The 23,915-nt window shown below is 35.7% G+C and overlaps 2 protein-coding genes across 8 annotated transcripts in view; one reads left to right on the top strand and one right to left on the bottom strand.

Annotated features, from left to right (window-relative positions):
- Positions 1–10,818, bottom strand: part of LOC106163283 (uncharacterized) — a 34,938-nt gene extending 24,120 nt beyond the window's left edge. Inside the window, exons 1-17 of one of the 4 annotated variants that reach the window (XR_015332747.1) lie at positions 10,059–10,818; positions 9,680–9,706; positions 8,520–8,579; positions 8,311–8,362; positions 7,917–8,068; positions 7,332–7,446; positions 6,632–6,733; positions 5,626–5,726; positions 5,127–5,207; positions 4,889–4,958; positions 4,585–4,635; positions 3,333–3,550; positions 2,700–2,756; positions 2,365–2,443; positions 1,825–1,995; positions 1,029–1,263; positions 245–441 (exon numbers count right to left, since the gene is read on the bottom strand). Coding sequence is in view for 3 of the 4 variants with exons in the window: in XM_013540824.2 (XP_013396278.2) it covers positions 245–441; positions 1,029–1,263; positions 1,825–1,995; positions 2,365–2,443; positions 2,700–2,756; positions 3,333–3,550; positions 4,585–4,635; positions 4,889–4,958; positions 5,127–5,207; positions 5,626–5,726; positions 6,632–6,733; positions 7,332–7,446; positions 7,917–8,068; positions 8,311–8,362; positions 8,520–8,579; positions 9,680–9,706; positions 10,059–10,262 (1,972 nt within the window). In the remaining variant the exon portion in view is untranslated. The remainder of the gene's footprint in view (positions 1–244; positions 442–1,028; positions 1,264–1,824; positions 1,996–2,364; positions 2,444–2,699; positions 2,757–3,332; positions 3,551–4,584; positions 4,636–4,888; positions 4,959–5,126; positions 5,208–5,625; positions 5,727–6,631; positions 6,734–7,331; positions 7,447–7,916; positions 8,069–8,310; positions 8,363–8,519; positions 8,580–9,679; positions 9,707–10,058) is intronic. The other 3 variants (XM_013540824.2, XM_013540825.2, XM_087003768.1) reach the window with 3 other exon arrangements.
- Positions 335–23,875, top strand: LOC106163311 (uncharacterized). Of its 4 annotated transcripts, none has more exons than XM_087003769.1 (5): positions 335–457; positions 18,937–19,767; positions 20,417–21,704; positions 22,731–22,922; positions 23,172–23,875. In XM_087003769.1, exons 2-5 carry the CDS (start codon positions 19,040–19,042, stop codon positions 23,376–23,378), a joined length of 2,415 nt encoding a protein of 804 aa, XP_086859895.1. In that variant the 5' UTR covers positions 335–457; positions 18,937–19,039; the 3' UTR covers positions 23,379–23,875. The 4 variants fall into 4 exon arrangements, with proteins under 4 accessions (XP_086859895.1, XP_013396321.2, XP_013396322.2 ...); XM_013540867.2 differs by lacking the exon at positions 335–457 and adding an exon at positions 15,513–15,732; XM_013540868.2 differs by lacking the exon at positions 335–457 and adding an exon at positions 15,924–16,045.
- The last annotated feature ends 40 nt before the right edge of the window (positions 23,876–23,915 follow it).

The raw sequence follows: 23,915 nt of genomic DNA, 5'->3' as shown, positions 1-23,915 counted from the left end.
ATATTGAAGACAGTTTATGTTTTGAAGATATAAGATCCAAAGGAGAACTAATATTCATTTATTGATGAAACAATTATTTGTGCATAATATAGTTTAAGTCATCCATTTTACAGTCTTCATAGTAAAACACTTTGAAGATTAGAACATGCTTTAAAATACATGTCTATTAGATGCTGTTTGACTGTAAAGTCAAATTTAAAGCTGATAAAGCTGAACACTAGCTATACAGTTAATTAGTACTCACCATGGCACACTTTGACAGCAACAGTCAAATTTTGATCTCTCTCTAAGTGAGCACTATCAGATGATGACAATCGCTGAGCATGCATATGGCCAGTCACATAACCTTTGTACACCATGCCAAATGCTCCTTCACCAAGCACCTCACCAAAAAGGATTCTTGACTTGGATATTTCCCATTGGTCTGCTCTCACTGGAGGTCTACGCATGGGAAATGGTAAGTATGTTTGTCACTAAAGTTTATGAAAGTTTACATAAAAGTGATTTAAGGAAAAATAATGATTGATATCATTTATCTAAACAATATACAATCAAAATGAGGGGTGGCTTTGATAATTGTGACCTCAGATATTAGCCAATTACAAAATAGCATTGTTTTTATACTGATGTCATCAATGTTGATATCATTAAACTTCAGGCAATATCACTGAAAACCGTCTCACAGAAAAAAATCTCAACGAATTCAAATATAATCGCTTAGAATCATTTATGGTCAAATATACATACAACCTACAGAAATTTAACAATGGTATCAATCATTAGATTATTTATCTATCCTTTCTCAAGATGTCACCACATGACACTCATAATTATCATACTTTGGTGACATGTCATGCTCATGCAGTTGGCAATCATGTAGTGATGTCCCCATCTTTGTGATTAAAGAGCAATTAAAAGCCAACACCAGTCACACACAAGTTGTTTGATGTTGATGTTATAAAACCAGGTGACACTTAAGTGGTGACACATGACATTTTCAGAGACCATCAAGTGACACTGCTACCTACTGTATATCTACTGAGGCATAATTCTCATTGTCCACCATTCCTGGGATACTGAACACAATGTTGTGGTCATAGAGTCCAGTTCTCTTTGTTTTCATTTTCTTGAGCCTCTTTTGGTAACAGCGAGCACATGAACATGCCACGAACAGTAGCACAAATCCTCCCATGGCAGAAGGAACAATAATGATGAGGGTTTTACTGTCAGTTTCACTTGCAGTTTGATTTGGTTTGGATTTTGCTGTAAAAATAAAGATGTAATAATGCCATGTAAAATGCACATATTCTAGTTAGACTTGAAATTAAGCACATGATTTAGTTAAACTTTAAACTATGCACATATTTTAGTTAAAAGTTTAGTTATTTTCAAATGTGTCAATTTTTCTTATGCAACATTAGATGGAGTTTCAAAATTTTCTTTATTGAACATTTGAAGGGTAATTTTTCAGAGAGTAGTGTCAGCTGTCAAAATCAATGGTGTTTATACAAAGTAAAAAAGTTATCAGCTTCCTGGTCTAGTGGCAGGATATACAGTAACATGTAAAGAAAAAGAATTTTAAAACTTTAAAATTTTTGACACTTTGAATAACACAGATGTTTTATTTTATTTTAAAGAATTTTGTCATGAAATAAAAAAAAAAAACATTACAGGAAACATATAAAAAAGGTTAAAAAGGTGTCATCAAAGACAAGGTGGAGAATTACCAGTAGAAGTACTGCCACCTGTTTGGCCACTGAACTCAGGACAACAATATTATTTATGAATGTTTAAATTTCTATTAGATTTCAATCAAAATTCTACCTGGGGATTCCCTGGGCACAGATTGGTTCCTGTGTATAGGTGGTCTTGGACTTATTGGTGCGGATGATGGAAAGAGAGGTATGTTGCCATCAGGTATCAATCTATCATCAATAGGGTTTGGAGCACTTCCACCATCAATATTGTAAGACCTGTTGCCTTCTGGTTCAAGCACTATTAAAATATTGAGATATAGATACGGCCAAAATCGTCAGTCTCATATAAAAATATATACATATGTGAAAATTTTTATCATGAACATTAACAGAAAAATTGTTGTCTGCTTTTCAGGATCATGATTTAAGCAGAAAGTAATAGTAATAGTAAAAGTAAGAGTTTTTGAAAACAATATACCCTTAAAAAATTATATACACACACACACACACAAAAAAAAAAAATTGAGGTATTTAAAATTTTGGAGTAATTACATTTTTGAAAATAAAGTGCTCTCTAACTTAGAATAGCAGATGTTGTTAAGTAAACTTGAATGCTAGCTTTACATAACTAATCATTGTCTCTGACATTTGATTGATCATTACATACATGGGAGCCAAAAAGGTTCAAATGGTTTGTAAAGTAGAAAATTCCATTCAGGCTGTTCATCCCTGCCCAGAGCTGCAATCTGAAAGTAACCAATCTGGTGAAGATCTTACTTGCCTTTGTATAGAACAGAAGTGAGAAAAGTCACTTTAAAGGTGATTGTGAAAGTAGACTGTGTGTTTTGAAAATAGCTTTTGAACAGAAACTTTCTTGTTTTTGTCATCTAGTGCTAAAAGTTTTAACTCTTTTAATTGACAGAAACTGAATATGACAAAATTAATATACATTCCTTTTTCAAATTCAGCTGTCACTTATATATATATATATATATATACTACCTCAATGCCATATTTTCTATGTGGCTCACGGACAGTAATTGTTTTATTCAGATGATTCTAAAGTGAAAACAATAAAACATTATAAAAGGCATAGGTGGCAAATATTGGTGTATCTCAAGAAATCTTTAAACTGATTATTATCATAACTTAATTAAATCTCGTTTAAAATGTTTAAATTGTTTAAAATGTTTAAACTTAGTCATGTGAAATAAAACACCAAATGTGCAATTCATTATTCTAGGGGTTTTCTACTTATTCTTTAGTTTTGGACTAAAAAACCAATCAGCCACATTAATGTAAAACTATGGAAAACAGAAAATAGTTAAACCAGGGATATGAACAGACTTTTCTTCCAAACTATACAGTGGTAACTTAATGATGAAAGATGGGATTGATTTTCAGCAAAATCTGGAATGCAGGTTTATGAATGAATGAATGAGTATGATAAATGAGTGTATTAGGTGAAATAATTATTTGGCATTAATGGAAAAGTGTTAAATGCACAACTGAAATCCACTTCAGGAAATTGTAAGTGACCAAACTGTATAACCATACATCTACTTAAGACACAGCTCAACCTGGCTGCTCTAGGATTCAAGACATTTAAAGCATTCATCTTTCAATTGTACTTACAGCTCCCAAACTTGCACTGCCCTCTACCTGCAGAGGCATTGCATGTTGCAATGGGTTCCCCGTGTTTTCATCTACTGGGCCCCACTGTAGCTCATACCTCTCCACTGCAGCAGGGTTAGTCTCAGGGGGTTGCCAGGCCACCAATATCTCGGAATTACTAAAGGGAACTGAATGTAATGTCACAGTACTCAAATTTACTCTTCCTGGGTAACGAGGAACTGAAAAGAACAATATATTTGATTTACAATTAGTGGGTATAATAATTATAGGAAGTTCATAATAATAATAGTAATACAAAAAGCATGGGGATGCTATATAGAATAATGAATAAATGTTAGATTGAGGATCTTTAGTTTAAATGGCCTTAGTTCTGGATTGATATCAATGTCATATTAACATTTCTTCTGAAAATAATAATAATGATGATTGAGGTAAAATGAGACTGTACAGTAAACTGCATAGATGTTACAGTAATAGTGATGTCATTTTAATTATTCATGCTTGAACTGAATGTATTCAATTCTGAATCAAAATAACAGCATTAATGACTGGAATAACTTTTTATGAATGCAGATGGTAACTATATTATATGTACAGTACAAAATAACCAATGACATTTTTCATGTAAATGGAAATATATACAGATTGTAATTTCTTCTTATTTTCTTAAAAAGCAATTAAAAGATATTAAAATACCGTACAAAATCAAACATTCTACAAGGTACCATCATACACCACTTCCACACAAATATGGCAAATTATTACAACAATCCATCTTTTTATTGAAAATAAGAATCCAGGAATTTGTTGCAAATTGAATCATATATCTGAACATGAGTTTCATGTTAGCAAGTTCTACAAATACATATATATATATATATATATATATCCTAAAAAGTCTAAAAAAAAAATGAAATAAAAATTACATAAATAAGTAGTTTTTAGGGAACCTTAAACCAATATAGAAACACCATCACCTGTGAAAATGAACCACAAAATATTATATGAAACTCAATGAAAATTATTTAAAATTCATTGGCCAGTTTAGGAAGAATCCACAGTGAACCCAAGCAGGTATCTTTAACCATGTTGAATTTGGTATCTATAATTGAATGGAATGTTGATGGCAAATCATGTTTGGTATTTGATAGTTTAATTTCATCCTTTTGCTGAAAAAAATAGTCGAAAAGTACAAGCTACACCAAAAATATCTATTTCCCATCTCCTGCCCATCACAAATTTTCAATCTAACCTTTAGGTTTCTGGGCACTGCAGTCCTCAAAGTTTCTGACAGAGTTACAATCTGAAATCACCACAATTCATAATACTTCCCAGTGCATCAACCAATATAAAATGATTGCTTATAGTGAAAAAAAGGGAAAAAATGACTTTTGCAGTTGTATTGGTAACAAGCATATAAGGTCATTGCTCATTTGCAAAAGGTGAAATAAAGTCATAATATGTAACAATAAGATTAAATCAACAACTTATATATAGACTAGTTTATTGGCTGTGCCATGGGTAAAAATGGGTGAGAACAAAGAATAAAAGATTACCTGAGAAATTCAAAGTTATATTTGCTGTGGCTCCTACAAGCAATTCTGCACAGCTGGCAACAGGTGTTACCTGCAATGGTGGACAAAGAGTAGAAACTATACCTAAGTTCAAAAAAGACAAACAAAATGGTGCTTAAAAAATAAGTGTTATATGCTACAGGTATTAAGAAAGTATGAAATATTCTATATCAAGTAAATGCCTTATAGACTGAAAAATAATTATCTGATTTTTAGTTACCTGAAATATATATAGCAAGTCTGTAAATTTTGGTTTCACAGGATTAGACAAGACTCTGAATTCCACTGATGTTAACTCTGTCTAAAAATCAATGTAAAGATAAATCATGTAATCATACTGGTACAAAATTCACAGCGAAGTTTCATTTGCAATAAACAAAAAGTTTTATTTCTTGATAGCTATGAAAAAAATCAACTGAAGTTTACCAGTCAATATTTATCCACGGGAATGTTATTGGGTTTTTATTGATCAATTCATTTTTTTAATCTCACTGAATTAAGAAAAAAACAGCCTCATTTGTAATTTTTATAAATGGCAATAGGAAAATGAACTGAAATCTATCAGGATATTTTGTCTGAAGTCTGATAAAGTCTGATTGGTCAGCTAATGATTGAAAGTATTATTGCATTCAATGGAGGGATACCTTTGTATAAACTGATTCAGTTAATCAGCATTAAAAATAAATTAAAGACAAATGAACACTAAATGAATTTTATACCTGGTGACTGTTAAAATTATTATTAGCAATTATAAGAGGTGGCCCAGGATTCACTGCCGATTGTCGATATCTGTAGTAAGAAATGTCTGATGATTTCCAACCTAAAAGATGCAGGCAAGATGAAACAGTTAATGGAAAAATGTAGGTATTTTTATAGTAATTCATGTAATACACATATAGTGTGTATTAGACTGCATTCACATTGAGAAGAGCCAAGGCTCAACAAGGCTGAGACCTAAATATGGCAGATGTACATGAGAGGAAAACCGCCTAATACTTTAATGGTCCCTCTGCCTCTCACACACCTCCCCATGTGTCGTCCCAATGGAGCCAGGATTTAATGACTGTACCCCAGCAGGGACGATGCATGGGGAGGCGTGTGAAAGGCAGAGAGACCATTAAAGGATTAGGTGGTTTTTCTTTCATGTACGTCCACCATATTTAGGTCTCAGCCTTCTTGAGCCTCAGCTCTTCTCGATGTGAATGGGGCCTTAGATTCTTGATCATCACCTTTTTTATAGAGCACTTTATGATTCCTATAATTCTGACTTTGCTCTTTTATAATGATCATCAAAAGATAAAAACACAGCATATAATGTTTAAGTGTTTGAAATATTAAAGTATAAATTTTGAAATATAGCCTTGGCACAATTGAATTTTCAATTTAAATATATATATATATATATATATATATATATATATATATATATATATATATTTGCCATGATTTAGAAGCCTGTCAAAAAAGTCTGGATCCACCTGCTGACTTTGTTAAGCATTATTACATTCTGCTTACATCTTTATGAACATTAAAGCAAAGAATTTTACACATGAAACTCAAAAGTAGGCTTGTAAAAAGACTGTAAAACTTTTATAATAAAATCCAGGATTTATGGAAGCAAACAAATAAGCCTAATATCACTGAACCACTGAAGAATGGAGAGAAAATAATATTTCAATAAGTTTCATCCACTAAGCATATCAAATAAGATGCTGCACTACTTACCCTCTGGTGGCATCCACTGAAAGAACCCATAAACATACTGGTCAGATCTCCTCTCTAATGGTCCAATAGTTAGGTTACCAACTGTCCCAGGTATGGGTTTGTCTAAGTGAATATAACTTGAGTATAAAAGTTCCAAACTATCTTGTTAGAGAGGTATACATGTATATGCATATCACCATATTTTTTGGTAAATATTGTACACAAACTGGTACATATAATGAAAGCAAGCGTAAGATCTTGATCTATTAGAACCTGCATGGATAATGAACTCAATGGTTTGTAAAATGTAAGAAGAAGAAGAATAAAATGTATGACATTTAGACTGGCTTCCCACAGATTTAGATCGATCCATCTGGATCGACTTAACTCCCTGGGGGTTCATGCTAAATTGCTATCAGCCGAGCATGCACGAAAGATAATTACCCCCTTACAGTTTTTAGTAGGCGGGACAGACATTTAAGCCAGCTAAGCTGACAGCAATGTAGTGAGACTCCCCACAGGGATAGATCGATCTAAAAATCTGTGGGAATGCAGTCTTAGACCCGATTGATTGTGTTACAGAAAAAGGGTTACTTTCTTTTCTACTTAAACATTTTTTACTCTTACATGCAAGAAATAAATTTATCAGCAAGAATAATGGCATTAAACAATATCTTTTTATTAAATGTATATTTTTAACAAATAAATAATGAGTACGAACTGCTGAAAATGGTAGGCTGACTTGCAGTGATCCTCTCAAATCCAGTCACAGCGAAGATGCGCACAGAATATTGTTGGCAGAGCAATAACTCATTCAACTTCACAATATATTCCATCTGTAAATTCAAAATTTTAAAAAAAATTCAAGAATTTTCCAGCAACACAAATACTGGCCAATTTTTTACAACAAAAATTTTAATAAAATTTTCTACAACCAAACATTCACCAAGAAAAAACATTAACCAATAAGGACTATTCAAGGTATGATTTCAGTAATCATTTTCTCCTGTGTAATAGTAAGGGAAAAATTATTTAGCATAATATTGTTTCTTTTGTAAAAAAAATCATATCTGAATGTTGTTAAAGTACATAATGTAGTTAAAACTCACAAGATGAACATCATGAGCAGATAACTGTCTGATTTTTATTTGAAAAATCCAAAACTGTTCTTTCAACATTATTTTTGAAAAAATGTACAGATTATATTTTGATGATTTTCTTTGTGTGTGCTTTGGAATCTATTTTAACCTATTTTTCTCATTTTTCATTGAGATAAAAATTAAGACCCAGCATTCGCAAGACTTACCTGGTCAGTTATATAATGTTTTTCTATAGTGCCATACTTGAAGCCAACAATGAATATGCCCAAATTTTCATTAGCATCATTCCACCGTACAAGCTGATTGTATGGTGTAAGACTTGTGACTTCTGGTTTTAAAGCAGTGGAAGGAATGATACCTATGCAGAAATTCATAAAAAAAGAACATGCTTATATTTATTTATTTATTTTTTTTTTTTTGCACTCATCAAATATTGAATTTCCATATTAATTTTTAGAATCATATCAATATCAAAATTTTATTAGCACTCATAATTTGATTTACATTTACATGCAAAAAAATCTACATATATTGTTATTTTGAATGCAACTACCACTTCAGGCATCATTTTGTAAAAAAAAAGAGAGAAAAAAAACTTACCTACAACCTCCTGAACCAAGCAGTGCTGGATTTGTTCACAGAATGACCCAGACTGAAAGAAAACAATGTATGTAAAAAAAAAAAAAAACTTTTGTAATATAATGTAAAGGCAGGAACATTATTGGAAGTGAGACAGTAGTATGTCTAAATTCATACTAAAGACAGAGCAAGAAGAATTTACAAGGAAAATATTTCCAATAGCAACTCACACAGTCTTCTTCTCTTGTTTGATTTGACAAAATCCTAGTACAAGTTGCACCGCAATTTGCCTGGATGAGACAACAAATAAAGAACAAATTACAATTCTGACAATTCACAAGCAATGCAGCACACATGATCATCTCTGAGACTCTGACACACTTGGTAATATGTGCATTATCTACAAATGTACATATCCATTACAGAAGGCTTCTTTTCTTCAATCTAATCTGACCAAATCATAACAACACTCAAAATTACTGAAGGAGAGGGAGGGTAAATACATTTATTAAAAAATTTAAATTTGAATGTTTTCTTTTCACTAAATAGTACATGTACTAACTTGGGTAATTGGCACTAACACTATAACAGGATGGGCCCTGGCTCCCAACAATATCAATATGCTTTTGGTTTTGTTTGCACTTGGTCTCCAGAGAGGTGACCGATTTTCACAGAGGCAGGTGTTCAAACATTTCCCCTCACTTGTAAACTTGACAACAACTCGTGTGTATAAGTAAAAAGTAGCCTACCTCACAAAGGGTATTATATCTCCCTACCTTGATTTTGACTAAGCTGTTGATTCAAATGCTCTGTTCAAACTCTGCACTGAATTTCAGCCAACAAATTTCCAAAAATATAAAGTGGGCTCAGAGATTTTGATATGCAGATACAATGAAAGGAGGCAGCAGTCAATCAATATTTTCTCAAATATATCAGTCGTTTTTTCTAACAACTTCACAAAAACATCTATATTTTATTTATTTCATTTTTGCCTAGTGGAGATAAAAATTTTATTAAGGCTGTATTTCAGGTAGGAAAATAATGTGTACAAATTAGATAAACACATCTTAGGGCTAGTTTCTGTATCAGTGGGTTGAATCTGTGGGAAAACCAGGCTTGTGTGCCACATGGCTAAGTAGACCTTAACCTCACTTAGCAAAACGAATTGATGATAACAGTTTATCGCTATGTCATCTGCTGGTATCCCTGGCAAATGACACAATTAAAACTACATGTTGTTTTCAACTTCACATTCAAGCAATGGTAAACCCTACATGTAAATACTGTGTGTTCCAATAATACATTATCATGACATATAATATTACGTACATTGTAACAATACATAATCTTGTACTTTACAAATACGATATCAATATTGACACATACTTACAAATGATCTATTGACTGTGTCTGTTTGCTGCAAAATGGCACAAAACAAAGAAAAAACATTAAAGTCAAAATAATATTAGACATCCACATGTTACTTATTCATGTTGGTACATCTTAACAGCATGGAAGAAAAATTATCCAAAGTTTTATTAGAAACAGATGAAAATTTGACCTCTATTTTTGTCAGAATTTCCGTTTGAAGAGCCACTACTTCTTAAGTAAATTAAGATACATACTCAGCACATGGGGTATAAATATTACATGTAGCTTATATTAATAATATGAATTTCACGTTATGTTGGCACACATGCATGCACACGCAAACCGTAACTCATACACACACACATACAAATACATGCACACATTCAGTAATTCCTCACCTGTTGCAAACAGTCAGCAATGCACTGTGCCTTACACTTGATGGGTATTGGTAAAGAGATTGATGGTGAGTGTCCTTGGGGTTCTCCTCCACCCTGTAGACCCCCTCCTGAACCTGCTTGTGGCCTACTTGGAGTGACTGTTACCGCAATGCATGCTGTCAACAGAGCGCAAAGTGCTGCTCTAAAGAGAAAGTGCTGTAACATTGTCGTATATCACCCGTAAAATGTCGTCAGTGTTGTAAGATAAAGTATACTGTTGTAATACATGATCCACACTGCTGTTCCCGATGGACAGTACATGTACATACTCGTAGGCCTACTAACACTTTAATGTCGATATAATGAACTCCATTTCTAACGTGAAATCAGAAAAAAATAAGTAGGCCTATAACTTTAATAAAATCAACAATTCACCAGATGTTGGATTAGTCTCACTAAATATATCCAACAGGCTACTACTAGTACTTCTATTTCTTAAAGATGTGTTTCCAGAAGATGCGTTCCATTTGTCACAAATCCAACTGAAGGTTTACTCAAATAAACTATAAACCATACAGCTTCTAATTTCCACCATTGTACTTAATTCCGATGCCTTTTCCCTTAGGTATTTTGCATTACGTATGTCAGCCACGCTTCTTGTGTATGTTAAATATAAACTGTCAACTACTACCCAATGCCTGACACACGATCAACTCGTGGGCCAATCCTTGTCCATCCAATCACAGCGCACTTTCTGTTTAACACGATGTTGCTTCATGCGTAGAGACCAGCATCATTAGCATAATGGCAATGGCCTATTACTGGTCAAAGCACCTCATGTTGGTTGTGGTTAAATTGTGAGAGCTTAAGGTCCTCTTATTCACTTTATGAAATGAAAAAGCACAAAAGAATTTGAATAAATCATCAAGCAACAACTTGTATGAACCAAATGAATTCAAACTAACGTAGGATCCGGAGTAGTGTAGATCATGTGCTTCTCGTCTGAAAAACAGTTGGACAAATAGACAAACGCATACACTCAAAAAATAGATAGATGAAAAAAAATACTGATTAAAGCCAAAATCGAGGAATACTGAACGTGGTCTACCGGCTATCAATTTCTGAATCCCGTGCAACAAAGACCACCTAGCAAATTCTCACAAAGGTATGATTTTGTGAAAATAATTTTGAAATTTCAGGCAAGAGATGCATCCCTGTTTCTTTGTAATATATAGAAAAAGAGCTTGATGAGTAACATAAAAAAAACAATTCATTAGCTAGTTTCAAATAGGCCTATGTTCATGTTTTTATGAGCAGCACGCACCAAGTGTAAGCAACGACAGTTGAACCAACAAAGCTGATTGTGCAAACATTTTTTTGTTTACAAAATGCATTTAAATGGCTAACATTTAATATTAACTTAAATTGGGACAGTCAGGTGAGAGGTAGAACTGCATTTCAATCATTTTAGGTAGGCCTCTATAAATACACCCAATAAGTTTTATACAGCTGTGTGCATTAAGTAAGCCTACTGACGCACACAAAATTTAGAATCGGGGGTATCAAAACGTGTGTAAAGATTTAGGACGAAAAAAGCTACCCATATTATTTTAAGTCCATTGTGTGTAAAAGAGCTAAAATGTCACGATTACCAACCGAATGAAAGAATCAACGAACCTGAGCCGTCTCTAAAAATGAAAAAAAAAATCAAGACGCCTGTCCTTTTATATAATAATGAAGTTGCTTGCGTCAGATCGTCACAACGCTAAAAAAAATAATATTTGACTGGAGATTTGAGGAACAAATTTTATTAGCTCTAAAATGGAAACCGTCATGGCGACGTGAACAAACATTTTCAAGGGTTCTTTATTCATTTTATTTAACATGTATACTGAACATAAATATAAACGCACGAAAGAATATGTTGATTTATTTTCATGTATGGAACTTGAATATATGGCCAACATTAACAGCACGTTTTCCTCAACAAATAGACATCACTTTGAGAGCATTACAGGAAGTTTAAATGCATAGTCCAAGAGTTAGGGCATCAACTACACCATGGGGGTCAACATCCTGAGTTCACAGACACTAATAACATGTATGGCCACCATTAGTAACTTCGCACAGAGCAGTACACCGGCAGAGCATGGGCATCATTAAGTTGTCAATAGTGGCCTGAGGGATATTATCCTATTCCTCCTAGAGTGCTACCAGCACATCGGGAGCTGGAACATGGTGGCAAAAACGCTGATCCAGAACATCCCACAAGTGTTGGATGGGCGACATATCTGGTGTGGTAACACATGGCCGGCGGGTATGTGGGCGGTTCCTAGTGCTATCAGTGTCTCTGAAGCGTGTTCTCAGACGGCTGACAGTGGAGTAATGCACATTCAGGCATGCTGCAACTTCTGTTACCAACAAGCCAACAGTGAGCATGCTGATTGCACGCTATCTCATGATTTCAGACATCTGTGGCATGTTGACAAGTGACAGAATTGCACATTTTGGTGTGCCCTTTTATTGCCTAGACTGTAAGTAGTGTCTGTGTATTGGTCATGCAGATTGACCTCCACTCCGTCATGCTCCATTAGTCTTATGGGTGAAAAAAAACGAACCTTTTAAGTATTTTCACGGGGAGCGGCCAAGTGAAACCAACCCGCTATACTTGATCAATACAAATCCATCAATTCACAAATAAACCATCAACCTGGGCATATTTCATGATTATCCATTTCAACTGACCATTTTAGTTTCGTGCGTTTACATTTTTGTTCAGTGTATGTTAGAAAAAATCATCAACGAAGACAAGATGGCGCTTCATTTTTCTAATTTTCCATGTTGTAATTTATCCTATCACCTCCTAGACCATAAGAGTAAGGGAGATGAAGCTTTCGATGCAGATAGACCTATCATCAGAGATATGAAAGGACCTTTTGGTATATAAATGCAACCGGTTCGCATTCTAATTTTTGATATCTTCTCCTAGACCATTAGAGTGAGGATGTTGAAAATTTTGGTATTGAAACAACTACAGTGTATGTGAATGGCCACTTTGGAATTTCAGTGTACCTAGGGATTTGGCTGTCCCTGAAAAGGGGGGTGGGGTATTCTATTTCTTCACATTGTAATTTATGCTATTTCCTTCTAGACCATTACCATTAGGAAGTTTAAGCTTTCGGTACTGGTAGAGCTATCATCAGGGATATGCATGGGCCTTTTGGAGGTTGGGCTGTCGCTTGGAGTGCACGTATTTCTCATTGAAAGTTTTGGTATCTTCTCTTAGACCATCAGAGTGGGGAAGTTGAAACCTTGAGGACTGATAGACCTATCATCAGAGATTTGCACGGGCACTTTGGAATTTTAGAGTGCCGTTTATGGCTGTCCATGGGTGTGTGCTTAGTATATATAGGGGAGGAGGATCACATTTTTGTTTCACTTAGCTCTGCAAATGTAAAGGATGAGCCAAAGACACATTTTTACGATAGAAAACGGGATAGAAAACCAGAAAAGGTTTTTTGGCTTTAGATTGTTGTATCTCTTTTTTGTGGTAACAGAGGGCGACAGTTCACGGAAACTTTTTAGTTGACACGAACATGTAAGTTTAAGGACACATTTTGAAGGGAGAGAACGGTATGCATTTGTACCACTGAACCGAGGCACTGCTGATTTTACCTTACCGTACTTGCTGATGTCAGAAATAGTGGGGGACGCGTTTCCTAAGTGACCAATCTAGTTAAAGATGATTTTAAGATCAAGTTTAATAACTTTATTTATTTACTTATTTATTTTATATATGTAGGTATTATAGCTTTGCGACATATTAGACAACACCTTTTCATGAGAGAAAAACAATGAATAACACCAAAGACTTGTCTGCAAGGTGTATTTGTGTATGGCATACACCTCTTTGATTAATAGCGTATATATTACTTACAGACTGGTGGTTTTCATGCAGTGTGTTTTGTTTGCTATGAAAACGATTAGCTTTCATTGTCAAATGTTTGGTGGTTTAGAAACTGGTTAGTCTAAATGCCACGTGGATGTGTTTGAAAACTTGTATATTCCCCGAGCAAAAAGAGTTGTCACCTCTAACGCAATGCGTATACCCTAGGTTCTAGATTCCGGTATTGCCAGTTCGATCTTGATTTCATATATAACCCATATCAACAAAGTGACTCCATCACAAGGTATATATTTAACAAGCTAGCTTTTACGTTGCTCTGACACTCAGGGTAAATGCGTAGAGCAATACGGAAATCATGTCATGTTCTTTATTCAACTTCTAAAACTGATTGTACAACCAATGAATTAGATAACCACAGTGAAAAAATCAAAGCCATATTTTGTAGCTGATATTTGAAACATATCTGAACATTGAGAAAGTGAAATCTTTCAGGGGAGGTCAGTTGAGGTTGCATACAGATGAATAGAAAACAACTGACATCGGACCCTAATATACTTAGAACTGTCACAGGGTATACAATATATTTTGTGGATTTACAGAGGAAGACAACTTTCTTTTTGAGCTTTTTAACTTGTTCTATTCCTTTTCTAAGCAGGCAAATAGTATTTATGGCTCTTGTACTTTCGGTAAAACCGTTGATATATACTAGGTCAAAATAAAAATACCCCAAAACTTTGTTTTAAAAGTATAGCCCGATTCTAGGGCATTAAGTTATTTCGTGAAACAGGCACAATTCTCCATTTCATTCTACTACTGCGGACGCTGACGTAAAGCGGACCAAAGCTTATTTTTTAATGTTAGACGGATTATGGTTGTTATAATTACAGTATGATATAATAAAATGAATTTGAATTGGACCCGTCCCCTCCGGGTGGGACCTTGCAGCTACGTGGCATCATTCCCCCTAAAATTTGCCTTTTAACTTTTTCTTTACTTTCTGGGATGTGTTTTGTTTTCTACAAGACTGTTCTCTTCCAATATAAGGTACTTTTTAAATATATTATATAACGCCTTGAGTATTAGCTGCCATAGCAAATGAAAAGTTATAGCAACTTCGTGTTTGGATGGTTATGTGCTCTCATTAACAAGCACACAGGTGAAAAAATATATTTTGTCAGTCAAATAAAATACCGGCAAAGGCATATACTCCTCTTTTTGGAGTTATGGGTACGGTTTTGCTACGAGTTGTGTTTGTTGTTGTTACATTTATTTAAAAACTTGTTTTGTGTCATTTGTCAATTTTCGGTTCTTTTTCGATACTGAAAGGAGAATGTTGACGTCATCCTGTTCAAGATAACATTGTTAACGTACCACACCTCGTATAGAATATCAACACAGAGGGCAAAACGTTCGTTTTCCCGGCGTCTGATAATTGATTTAAAAGCATAATTACCTCTCATTCAATATGCGTCAACACGTTGAAGTTCATTTGAGCAATAATAAAGGTTAAAATGATCCGGTCTTTTTGTACAGCGTTGCCAAATATCAGTGGCATCTCGTGCTTTTTCTCACAACAGCGTAAAGCAAATCGATAGAACACAATAGCATTAATGGCCAGAAATAACAATTACACAAGAGTCTACCGTGAGATATGTCGATTTTTGGCTGTTATTCTAACTCATTTTCCGTTAATTGCTTATCATCTTTTGTGGTTGAGAGTTAAGGGAGTTTGTAAGTCAGTTTACACCGGGAGAACCTAGGGTTTGGACTTCATCGGCTGGCCTCACGGTAAGTTTGAAATATCATTTAATAATATATTTTTTGACAGGACCGTTTCTTTATTGAGAAATACAACAAGACAAGGATGCATCAAAGGGATCATTCTAAAATTTCCACAATTGTTTTGTGTATTACATTCTAAATCAATATATCCAGGTTGACACTCCATAGTGGTTATAGTTATTTACACAACCAAATAATATCCCCGTCTCGGGCTCCTACTGAACGCTGGGAAAGCTTCAGTGGTCGCTGGACACGTTCAGTTTCAGTGGTCCGAGTGCATAGCGTGACGAGGCTTTATATTATATGGCATTTATTTTGGGTAAGTGCCTGCTTTAATATGTCATAACTCAGTTTGATGCCTTGGTAAGTGTCACTGGGGTTGAATATTACTTCTTTATTGTTCGTGTTGATAAGGAGTTAGGGCGAAACTGATGTGAAAGCGCCATTCGCATCCTTGCATTTTTATGGACGTAATGACCACGCTGTAAGTATACTTTTAAAATGATTGAACTCTAAAGTAGTAAAACGGTCCTGCATTATATTCATAACAACAGGACCAAAACGTGCAAGTGTCAAAAAGCGTTGGGATTAGAGTCCTTGGACGGTATTAAGAGGACTATACCTGTGGTAATCTTAACGCTAAGCGGTGACTTGATCCTCGAAGCGGTTAATCCCTAAGAAAACACCTGATATGTCAATGTAATCTTGAACTTAGTTATAATACAGAACTCTTGTCAAATGTAATGGCGATTGTACAGTAACTGACAGAGGCACTTAAAAAGAAGAGCAGTCACAAATGCATTGAATATCGTGGAGCATTGCCATTGATTCTGTCACATTAAATCCTCTAAACTGAAGGCAATATTGGCGAAGAGCCTTGATGGATTTGCATGTATTTCTTTGTAAAGACAGCAAAGTGGAGAAAACATCATGAAGGAAATTAATCGTGGATCTTACAACCGCGTAAATTATGTTGGCCATCACTTTTTCGAGCGGTGTATGGGCAGGACTGGATTGTACGCTGAAATATATATAATGTTTATCAGGTAAGTGGCAACAGGGCCAACAGAAACACCACAAAAACAGCCAAAAATTAATATGAACTTTTAAATGTATAGAGGTGGCAGTCTTTGCATCCATGCATGACAAAAATGTTACTAAAACTGAAATAAATTTTGTGAAAAATTCTATACGAATTTATACAATTAACAAAGTAGTTGTGATAACGCCAAAGAAAAAAGAAAACTTTGTTAACATTTTTTATAAAATATTCAAGTCATAATTTCATGATTTGTTTGATATTTTATTAAAAAACTACACACGGCGATCGCGTATAAACACCCATTTGACTGAGAATCGCATTCGTCAGACCTTAGAGATGGAGATACAAAACTTTTCATGCTATAAATCTCAACGTTTAGGCTTACAATGTACTGATGGAGCAGAGAGTCATCGTCAGCATTTAATACTCATCGTTATAGTGATTGAATTAGGCAGAAAATGTTTGCTTCTTAAATCTACCAACAGAGAAGAGAGACACCGTCAATATTCAGAAATCCATTGTCATTGTATAAGTTCATAGACTTACTGATGGCTACTGATTGCTTTGAAACATATTGGGCGCATTCATTTTACTGATATTACTGTTGTCTTTCAGTGTATAATATGCTTGTGACGTTCGTGTTGCATTTTATCACGAGTCCTTTTACCAGTTGGGATCAATATTGTTAATCCTTTCTATTTTTAACTTTTATCTGACGCAAATGTCTGCTCCAAGCAGTCTTACCGAAATCACGTAAAACAGGGATTGACCTTCCAAATGATGTTTTTTCTATGAAATATTCACGAGACAGTTATTTTTATTATTGTCTGAAAGGAACGATTGCATATTGACGTTTGAGAATTATTATTTTCATTTCCCCTACAATGATCGTTTCTAATAACACCGTCCCGTTGTTTTTGATTTCAGCTATTCTTATATACCCGATACGATTTCCAGATACATCAACATTTTCTTACCAGACATTTAGTTTTTTTTACATATTTGAATAATTGCCTCAATTGCACAATTGGTTTTTTTTTGGATCTGGTTTCCTTGTTTGCAGTGTAATAAAAACATGCGTTTGTTTATTTCTTATAAAAGTAGCGATGTTGTGTCCGAAGTACTTATCGTTTAAGGGATGTCTGCAGAAGATATGTAATCAAAAATAATAAATTCGTCTCTCCATTATGACATTTAACATTGAAAATTTGCACCATCTACAATTTCTTAAGCAATGATTCGGTGAATACTATTTCTGTCTGAAGGGCGACTTACATTTGTCACGCCTTGCATGCCACGTATGAACACCTACGTTTTACACCAATGTATATACAGTGCTGTTATGTCTTCTCTATAAATAAGCTCGTAAAACTATTTGAGTAAGACTAGTGAGGTGTCGGCAAGGGCACTGATTACGTCAGAGAAGTAGAATACGCTTGTAGAATAGCAGGAGCGGAAAAAATGAAAATCATTTGGGGAGAATATCTTAAATGTAATCATGCAAAGTCTTTTTTGCCCCCCCCCCCCCCACATGTCTGCAGTTATACCTCTGCATTATGATAATACCTCCATCTAGAGTTTACACCATAAACACGAGCCGAAATTTTGCTGCTTGGTGCACGCCAATACTCAGCACTGAATACAAAACAAGTTTCACGTGCATGCCGCCCTTTACCCCGCGGTCTGGTGACATCTGAAATAGAGAACGCGGGGACCATGAGCCAGACAACAATTTCCGAAACTGCAGGTGGTTTATTTTGCACTTTAAACAAACACACCTCAGCGCACACGGATAAACACGTCAAATTGCTGAAACGCTTAGCGTTATTATTGTTGAGCTCTGGCAATGGTTGACCGTATTTAACTTTGGACTGGCCTTCAATGCGCTTATATTTACCGGTTACTATAGTGTTTAACGTATGTTATAGAAAACCTTAGACATTTAATGTAACTGATACCGTCACGACGAGGAAATAACTACGGCTGGGGTGGTTGTAATTCCTATGTTAACTGATTTGAGTAAGAAATTACCATCCATTTGCTCAGGCATAGGTTCACGTGTTAGCAGAGTATAGAGTCCACTCTTGTGAGCGACGTCATGTAGTATGTGTCAGCAGTGCCACCCTGTACTAGATATGTTCACAGTGGTTTTCATTTTTTCGTTGCAGAGATCTAGAAGCGTTCACATCAGTTGTCATTGCTTAACGTCACCATGTACAGTGCAGGTGGGACGGAGTGTACAACGCAGTAGTATTTCATACAGCGAGCAAGATGCCCAGTTCAAGCGCTAGAGACAAGGAAATAGCCGCCCTACGTGATAACCTGTTAGCCTTGGAGAGAGACTCTCGGAGCGTCTTTTACAACGGAAGTAAACCCAGTACCCCAAAGTCCCCTAGAAAGAGCACAGAGAAATTCAAATCAGCTTTCAGAAAATGGATGAGTACCGAAGATTTAAGATCGACAAACGCTTCAAAAAGAGACGACCTGAAGGTCGACAAAATAAGCAAGAACGGCTTCAAGGCACCAAGTCTTGGTGGCGACCTCAATGATAATAAGCCAGATACAGTAGATACGGCAAAAATTATGAAACCTCGATTCCGAAATCTGAGTCTAATCGACACTGATCAAGTTTTGAAGGTTCTGGGCGATAAGAAAAGCTCTAAGGTCTTTAAAGAGACAAAAGGATCTCGCCTCGTTGTGCATAAGGTTCCGCCTGCTGCTAGTAAACCTAATGGGGCGGAGGATCAGAGAAAAACATGTACTTCCGAAAAACAAGAAACAGCACCAGAAATATTAGACAGTGACATAAACTCATTTATTGATAGTGTTTTTGAACCGATTCACGGGACAGACGACAATGTTGACTGGCCGCAGTCATCATTCACTCCAATAAGGCCTCGGCGACGAATGAAATCAAAAGAAGTGACTTCCAGTTTTGATAGCGGTGTCTGCCTGTTCAGTGGATCGGATTCTGCTGGGGATTCCCCAAGACTGTCCAGGCAAGTTAGACTCAATTCCAGTTTTTACTTAAAGGGATAACAACTGTTCATTTTGGCCAAAATTGAGTTTTCCTGGGGCAAACAGCAATTTCCCCATACTTATCAATGGTTATTGAATTCATTTCTACATTCAAAATTACTCCCTGGTATTTTTCTAAAAAGTTTGCTTTTTGTAATGATCTGTTAAAAGATTATTACGAGTATAGCTTTCTATGGAGGTCATGTGGTCGGATGGCAAACACATATTTCAGATTTATTGCTGTAACTGTCGTTTTTGTGGTAAAATAGAATATATTACATTTCTATGAGTTCTTTACAATGTATTCATTGTGAAATATAGATCTCATATGAAGAGTTGTTATCCCTTTAATACTGTATATTTTTTGCATGTTATAGAATAATTAATTAATTGTTGTTGAAAACCAATTATTTTTTGTATTTCATTTGCTTTAACTCATTTAATTTGAAATATCCCATATGAGTTAAGGAGTATAGCATTTATGAAATGAAAAAAATGGACAGACATACAGGTAATCTAACAGATGGTCGGGCGAACGAAAAGTCAGGCGCACGGACAGACAGGCAGCCAAACAGATATAAATGGATAGATTATTGCTTAATTTACTGAAAATTCTATGTTGTTTTACAGGCCAATCAAAGCCTTGCATGCAATCCGAATGAGTAGTGACAGTAAAGTATCTACTGGAGAAAGAGAAGAGCGATCTAGACTAAAAAGCGACAGCTTCCTCGTTCTTAACAATGCTCCAATACAAGCCGCCTCACTGAAAATTGACGAGGGATATGAAGATGAAGATTTTGTGCCCAGGGATGAAGATATAAATTCAAACGATTCTCTGATGGCCATGGGCAAAAAACACAGACGTACTGGACTCTGCGCATCGCTATCTGTAGACTCTACCACTGTGTCTAAACATAAAGAAAAATTAGGTATTGTGCGACCAACATCCGATGAAAACGAAAACAGTAAATCGCCGCTGCGGAAAGCTAAATCTCTGGACTCGACTCCCGTGAAATCGTCTCAAGAACAGTCTCCTCCGTCGGCAAATAAACGTGCAAGAAGAATGTTACCACAAGTCCCGGGAAATCTTTCAAACGAAACACAAAAGCCAGTTTCAAAAAACGGAAATGAGAACATCACGCCTAATGAATGCAACACATTAACCAAACAGGTCGGAAACCTATCAATGAGCCCAACTGAATTGAGAGTCTCAGGAAAACGAAACGGGACAGGTAAAAACACAGAATCACGGGTCAACATAGAAATGGCTAAAACCAAGTCCAATTGTAATAGAAACTCTGAATCGGAAAAGCGGCATGCTAGCGAAACTTCTGTTATTACAGGTGACAGTGCTTCCCACCATTCATTATGTCGTACCGACGAAATGGCAAGCGCCCGCAGTAGTCCTTTCGTACTGTGGAGTTCAAGCGATGAAGAGAATTTGTTAAAACATTCTATGCATTCAAGGAAAAAAGTAAGCCCTCACAGCCGTAAATCTCGTGACTCTGCTGTGGTGAGGTCTAGCAAAGGTGATACACATACCCATTATAATCGCCCAAAGCCTCCGTCTTTACTTGCCATATCAAAATGCTGTGACATTGTACATTTAACCATAGAAAAGAAAGCGTTGGAGGAATTTGGCTATTCTTTTGCAAGAACTGTGTTTAGTAACACACAATGTGAAAGAAACACGCCAGTGTCAATTTGGACCAAGGGGGATGTAAAAGACTCCTCGCCATCTAGTTCTCCTACGGGAAAACGACTCGCACTTGGCGGAAAGTGCAGTGCGTTTACTCCTGTTGACCGAACCGCAGACACCATAACGGCACCTAGCCTTCTTAAAGTTCAAATCTTGGGACCTGCTGGTGAGAGTTGTTATTACGCAGGGAAGCTGCAAGAAGGGGATTATGTGTTAGAGGTAAGTGAAGGGGAGTGGGATGGACGAGTTGTTTTATATAGATATACAGTATTTCCCGTGTGTCTTACCCGTGTATACTTTTAGCCAATGAACAAGTATGTGAGAACCTACATGTATATAGTTTTGGTATTTCGTCGGTTAAAAGAAAACAATATGTAATTTAACCACAAAAACTACCGTTCAACTATAATGTTCAAATGAAATTTGTATAATATCATGACTGAAATTCTGAATGTTACAACTTAAAATTTTCTGTTTGAATGCATCTTCAATTTGTAACGATCTATTTCTTTATCCAACATCTGAGTGATTACACGAACTGATGTGTGGCAGACCGTAAAAGAAATTCTATACAACAAATGACTTTCAATTAGATTTGAATACATCCTTCATTTCAACATTCACACCGGTCAACCCTGCTTTTCGACTGCTTGACCCTTTCTCGGCATTTCCAGTCATTAGCTATGGGTTCGATATTATCTACAAAGAAAAGCAAAGTTAATCCACGAGAAATGTTTTGATAGAGAATTGCCAATCAAGCGTGAATGGTACTCTAAAGGGAAACCAATTACTGTGTAATGGGCCGCTACGTCCTGCGGCTCCTTCGTTCTGTAGCCGTCGACCAATTTCGATTTCTATTTTTATACACTGATTTTCCATTGAAAGGAGTTGTTAATTAAATCTCCTATTCACGTTCTTTCCTAATTACAATCGATGAGCTTTTTGACGTTCTTGATTATACTGCAAGTCTCTACTATGCATTAAGTTGCGTATTTATTTTTGAACTATTTCAAAATTTGTGCATGGAAATTCCAATTAATTACATATAGATTTATTTAGAAACAGTGCTTTGCCTATATACCCACTCAATAGCCCTAGTATTTGCCATACACTTCAAAACTGATATTTGAACTAGATTAAAACCAAACGAAAACAGCAAATATGGAATTTGACATATATGCTACACTCATTGGTTACCTGGAACAAGACTAAAAAAATACAAATTAATAATCTCTTTTGTTCCAGATCAACGAGCAGCTGACCCTTGGTGCTACTAAAGAAGAAGCAGAGTCGATAGTGAGCTCTGGACAGCACTACATCCAAATGGTCATTGCCAGACCCCGTGCAGTGACTAAAGCGTGTCAGGCAACTCTGAACTCGACTCACTGTGCTTCAACGACTGCGGCCACGGAAATGCCTTCTTTGGACACCGAAAAGGTGAAAATTTATTTATAGTAGGATACTTTGGGATATAGTACAAAGAATTCAAGCCGTTTTTGTGTGATGTTAATGACTGTGATTACAATACCCAAGATTATGAATATACAGTGATTTTGAATATACAGTGAAGATTTTCTAAAAATTGACATTTTGACACCCTAAGAATGGCATGTGTGGTAGCGATAAATTATGTATACAACATACAGCTATGTTGTAATAAAACTAAAATCTTATATATGTCGACAGGTACATCCAGAAGAAACCCACTGCACTGATCTGGAAAAGGAATTAAAATTGTTGAAAATCAGATGCAAGGATCTCCAAGAGGAGACAGCTAGAAAAGACGACAGGATCGTACATCTGTGCAATCTACTGGAGGGCCAAACACATCAGACCAGAAATAACTACGCCGCTGACGGGGAATACGAGACCGAAGTAGTTTCTGTCGTCTAATATTGAATGAAAACTGAAGATATGCTACAACGAACTAAACAATAAACAGGATTTGGTAATGCATTGTTGGTTATAATCAAACCCGGTCGAAAGTTTAAGGCGCATCATTTACAAGGCTGAAGCACGTCCTTGCATGACAACAGGTCACAGTGACATCGACGAGGTCCAAGTGACAACAACGGGGTCAGAGTGACAATGGCCGGGGCCACAGTGCCAGCGACGAGGTCAAACTGAAAAGATTTTGTCACGAAACTCGTGCCATAATTAACAAGATAAAATACTTTTGATAGATGTGCATTCTCATTTATAAATTCTTTATATACGTCGTATCGAAATTGCCGTCGTGAATTATGCACCTGCAAGCCATAATCATTGCTGTACTTGAAAAAATGGTGCAGTCCATTTATAAAGTTATTTTAAAGAACTATTTCGAAAATTCGTTTTATTTTGTTAATAATACGCACATATGATGGAAAAATAAATCAATTCAAAGTTGACGTCACCTTTGGTTGATTTCCAAATAAAACACTTCTCCGA

The sequence above is a fragment of the Lingula anatina genome, chromosome 2 (assembly GCF_051362555.1).
Source record: "Lingula anatina isolate TDL-2025a chromosome 2, LinAna3.0, whole genome shotgun sequence".
Taxonomy (NCBI): Eukaryota; Metazoa; Brachiopoda; class Lingulata; order Lingulida; family Lingulidae; genus Lingula; species Lingula anatina.
The sequence above is the reverse complement of the archived record's forward strand: the minus strand, read 5'-3'. Positions and strand labels throughout refer to the sequence as shown.

Coding starts and splice junctions, on each gene's coding strand:
- LOC106163311 (XM_087003769.1), top strand. CDS start 19,040: ATGCCCAGTTCAAGCGCTAGAGACAAGGAAATAGCCGCCCTACGTGAT. Junction 21,705..22,730: donor AAGGGGATTATGTGTTAGAG/GTAAGTGAAGGG, acceptor CTTTTGTTCCAG/ATCAACGAGCAGCTGACCCT. Junction 22,923..23,171: donor CTTCTTTGGACACCGAAAAG/GTGAAAATTTAT, acceptor ATATGTCGACAG/GTACATCCAGAAGAAACCCA.